Source organism: Hyalella azteca, unplaced genomic scaffold, assembly GCF_000764305.2.
Source record: "Hyalella azteca isolate HAZT.00-mixed unplaced genomic scaffold, Hazt_2.0.2 contig8288, whole genome shotgun sequence".
NCBI lineage: Eukaryota > Metazoa > Arthropoda > Malacostraca > Amphipoda > Hyalellidae > Hyalella > Hyalella azteca.
The window spans coordinates 32,093-37,114 of record NW_025938386.1 but is presented as its reverse complement, the minus strand read 5'-3'; the positions used below and the strand labels follow the sequence as shown (position 1 = coordinate 37,114).

The following is a 5,022-nucleotide window of genomic DNA, read 5'->3' as shown; positions in this document are numbered from 1 at the left end:
CTATAGATACAGTACAAAACTTCGAATAGATACAGTAAAAACGATGACTAGATACAGTACAAAATAAATTCGATGAACTAAAAAACAGTGATTTGACATAGCACAAAACAGTTGCGATAAACTAAAAAGAGGTAACTAGATGCAGCACAAAACGGTTACCTAGATCTAATTCAGAACAGATACCAAAATACATTCCAAGTGATTACTAGATAATTTCAAATAATTACTAAATACATTACAAAACGGATACGATACACCAAAAAATTGTTAGTAGATACGGCATAAAACTATTACTAATAGAAACAGAACAAAATGAATACATTATACAATAATAATAATACATCGGTTTCAGAGTTTATTAGGCCGTAGGCCTGTCGCCAATTCTTAACATCGCAGAACATTCACAGCATTTTGCGGTCTCGAACTCGCAACTCGTTGCTACAATTCTGCTTTGCTTAACCGCCCGGCCTCCTTGCCGATTCTGACCAGAAACTGGCGCACAGAGCCTGGGATCGAACCCGCGCCTCCCTGCTCCAATCTTGGTACTCTGGGGCCATACTTTCAAAATTCACTACGTAAGTACTTACGCTCTATTTTCTTGTCTATGATTGGTGGATTTTGCTTGAAAGGCCGTCAATGATTGGCTGATGAACTTACGATCTCTCTCGTATATCTCGACTTACGAAAGTATAGGCCCTGACCTGTAACCACTGGGCCACCCATTATGCTGTGCAAAACAGATACCCAGATACGGTCCAACGCGATCAATCGATAGCTTTAAAAATTGTTAAGATACAGTACATAATTTGTATTGTATTTGGATAAATTGATGTCACGAAAGGGGGAAAATATAACAGAAGTTTGATTGATGTTAGTTAATATAATAAAAATTAATTCTATTGATGTTCGTTATGTTAATAGAAATTAATTCTTTTAATTTTGGTTGAATTATTTGAAAATAGAAGCATCACATTTTGTGTCATAGCTGTAATTTTTCCCATCCAAATATGAATCTAAATTCACATTTGGATAACCCAATTAATAACCGAATTTTTTCTGCGTTTAATACCCCGCATGATTTTACGACATTGTATTATTCAGGTATTCGGATTTTTTGAAATCGGTTTGCACTGGGAAGGTTAAAATAGTTCCATCACACACAGAAAAATTCGGTAGGTAATGAGAAAAACACGGAACACTGCGACGTCCTACAACGAAGCAAATGCAACTTTTGCTTGCGTAATTCGAAATTCTAAGAAAATAAATACCAAGCTTAGATGGACCTTTGTTCAAAAAATGAAGAAATCTGATGAAAAGCAAAATAAATAATGCCTATCTTTAAAGAAGATCACATTTTCTCGAACATAAAAGTGAGGAAAATTTTTCACCTTACTATAATAAACAAAAATACAGTAAAAAAAAGTTTGAATTACATTTGCAAAAAAATTTGAATTTTTCGGGTACGAAATCCGANTCCAGGTCCTGCGCAAGTTCTGGGTAGCACTTGGCCGACGTAGAGGCATTGACAGAGCCCTCCAGTGGTTTCAACAGGACGGAGCCACCCCTCACACCTCCGATAGATCCCTGGAGTGGCTGCAGCAGCGCTTCGAGGACCGACTCATCAGCCGCAGGTGCCACCCGGAGTGGTCACCGCACTCACCAGACCTGAACCCCCCAGACTTCTACCTGTGGGGTTACCTCAAGGACAGGGTGTATGAGCACAACCCCCAGACCATCCCTGACCTCAAAGCAGCCATCACAGCAGCCATCAGAGCCATCCCGAGAGAGGAGTGCAGGAGGGTCATTGAGAACTTTGCCAGGCGAATCCAAGTCTGCCTGCAGCGCCGGGGCGCGCATCTGGAACATATCTTTGAGCGGCTGTAGAACAAAGAGTTTTTGTGGTATAGAATTGAGATTTTGCAGATGTTGGCTACATAGGTTGTACATAATTCCATAGAATTTTTGTTTCAAACTGAATAAAATTTCAGGAGTTATAAGACTTTTAGTGAGCTCTGTTTTTTTTGTGTCACCCTGTATTATTCGTTTCTACAGCTTATTGCTGGAAAATATTCAATAATAATAAACACTAACAATGTTCCTCCCAACTTTGACAGATTATGTCGAATTTCGAAAGAATTTCACCTTTGACACGATTTAAGAAAAAACTTTTTCCAAGCTCATCCATAACAGCTCACCTCTTCTTCTCGGCTGCGGGCCATCTCCGTCTCGTGCTCGTCTAGCTTGTCCAGTAGTTTCGCCTGAAATAAGAACGACAAAAAGTTTCTGAGTTTTATTAAAAAGACGAAAGCTACTGAGATTATTATTGGAACGAATGCTTTAATTCTTTAAATACAGAGGATCTAATAATCGTTTCATAGCTAAGTTTACTTTTTTTTATCGAGGCTGACTATAGTTTGTATGCCCATATGATATATTTTATTCGAAATTTTGATGACAATAAATACATCTTCGTAACAAATTTTAACACTGCACGTGTTAAAATGACGTGCACGTGTTGGACCAACTTAAAAAATATCCATGAGCCCAAATTCGAATCATTCACATATTTTTAAAAAAATTACTGCACGTATCTTTTCCCTCAACAGAGTTGGTTGACTGAAAAAGCAGAAATTTCTACTGTAACCATTTTGGCTTGAAATGTACCTAAAACTACGAGAGAATTACTTCTTAAAAATTGTTCAAATGATGAATTCATAAAATGTACGAATAGTTTTTAAATCTGTTGCAATACGCGTCGATATTCATTGATATTTCAGCAACATCACGATCAGCTATGAGGCTGTTTTTAAAGCCAATTAGATTAATTTTCCTGCTCTATATTGAATAAACATGAATGTGGTCAGAGTCAAATGCCATTAAGATTATTTGCACCAATTTAGACGACATAGTTCAGGCTTTCGCAACCACACCCTTCGAAAAATTAATGGGTTAAATTGTCCAAACGGTGACACACTCTCTTATACACAGCACGAGCAGCGAGCTCATGTATTATCTCTGGTATACGCCCTTCTGCTAGTGCAAAGTGGGTCAGGACAACCCACACGAGCGTTTGTTGGTTTAGTGGTATCTTAATTTAGGAAAACTTTCAAACAGTCTGCGTTTGTTAATTCAGCAGTACCTATACAGTACTTCTATAGTTAATTTCAAATTGTTATTTAGACGCACAATTATTCAGTCTTGCTAACCCAAGGTATCATTGCATCTTTTGTTTGTTGTTTCTTTTTGAGACTATGTTTTATCTTGACGTTCATATATACATTTTCATTCACGGAAATAAAATTGAAAGGTTTCCACAAATCTTGTGCGTTGTCCCATAACTTTGCTATAGCATTCCATTGTAAATTTGTTGTATCAATCGAGTAAAAATCAGGTGTAACAAGCTTAAGCAGAAGCAACGAAGATTGATATCTTAGTAATGCGGACCAGACATTAATCAAATAAGTACATGCAGCCGAGCACTCACAATTTTGTGGTTGAGGTGGTGTAGTTCTCTCTCTGCAGCCCGCCTGCGACAAGCCTCCTGGTGAGCACGCTTGTACTGGTGATACTTGCATACCAGAAACATTCCGGGCACGGCCAGCGCCACTAAGGGTCTAGCGAGGGTCGACCCTCCGAAGAGCCAGCGTGGGGATTGGGGTGGCGAAGAGGGGGATGAAGCAGGGGAAGAAGGTGAGGGCGCATGGAAGGAATCGGACACAGCGCTGCGAGAAGTGGACGGTCGGCCGAGTCTGTGGGTGGACCCTGAATCGTTCTCTTCAGAGCTCGGCGATGTTGGGCTTCTTCTTGGTCCTGAGTTAGACCAGCTGGAATTGGAAGAGCTGGAGTTCGAGGAACTGGATTTTGTGGCCACGGCAGTCGTGACTTGGTAGGATTTTTTCGATGATGATGATCTTAGAAATCGTTTTGTTTTCTTAGGCTTGGCAGGAGACTGTACACGGACCGGAGAAGATTTAGCTGATCCCAAAGAGATGTTCGTAAAATTTTGAGACGTTCTTGAATTTTGAGGAGAGGGAGATTCGGTCGCGCTTAATTTATGATGCCAAGAACTTTGCGATGCTCTGACTCGTCTTTGTCTCAGCCACATCAGTCTCTGAGTCAAAGAACTACTGCTCTGGGGTTCCGGTTCTCCTGTGTTCCGACACTCATCTTCCGACTCAGCGTCATCCGTGTCTTCACTCACTCCTTCTCTGCACCTCAACCCTGGAGATTCAGTGACAATCCCCTTAGAATTTGGGGCAATCGGGCACCTCACTCGCACTCCCCAATCTCCTCCTCTTTCTGCTTCCCCCACAGCAATCGGTGGTCCCATCTTCAGTCTGAAAATTCTAATCTTCTTCCTTCTTAGCCTTTTTAACTTTTAAACGAAAGGCTCACTCAGTTTTCAGCATCCCATGAAATTATGAATAAATTTTTAAGAAATAAATTTTTACAGATATTCTTCACTAGAAATCATCTTCCCTAACACAGTGTCTTGAATCTGGTCACTTTTTCTAGAGGAATATAATTTTTTGTGCCCTTCCTGATTTAACAAAATTGTGACATAGTAACAGTGCAGACTATTCTATTTAACAGTGCAGATCGTTATTGATAACAGTGCATATTGTTCTCCGTAACAGTGCAAACTAAATAGTTGAGTTTTGTCCGGAATGTGCACGTTGTGATAGACTGTAGAAAAGGTCCGAATTAGCAAGTCTGCAATTTAAATTCAGGTCTTAGAAATGGTTTCGGTTATATTTAAGATCATTTCCAGAATCAAACCACTAACGTAATAAACTTGCCCATTTCACAATTTTCATTAGTAAATTTGCTTATTTTAACATCTAAATTCTAAGAAAATACACTAATCAATATAAAGTTGAAGAGGCACAACGGTGTTATGATTAAATTTATTACCTGTGATCGAAATATTTCAAAACCGAACCGGAATGATTTCTGCAGCGTCGTAGGATAGCGAGCAGCTAGACATATTCTTCATCATTAGTTATTTCCCACCAGGATGAT

At 39.4% G+C, this 5,022-nt stretch overlaps 1 protein-coding gene across 1 annotated transcript in view; it reads right to left on the bottom strand.

Moving 5' to 3' along the window:
* The window catches only part of LOC125178247, a 13,485-nt gene extending 9,155 nt beyond the window's left edge, over window positions 1-4,330 (bottom strand). The window contains exons 1-2 of the mRNA XM_047881545.1: window positions 3,485-4,330; window positions 2,196-2,258 (exon numbers count right to left, since the gene is read on the bottom strand). Of these exons, the coding sequence (XP_047737501.1) occupies window positions 2,196-2,258; window positions 3,485-4,330 (909 nt within the window). The remainder of the gene's footprint in view (window positions 1-2,195; window positions 2,259-3,484) is intronic.
* Window positions 4,331-5,022: the final 692 nt, after the last annotated feature.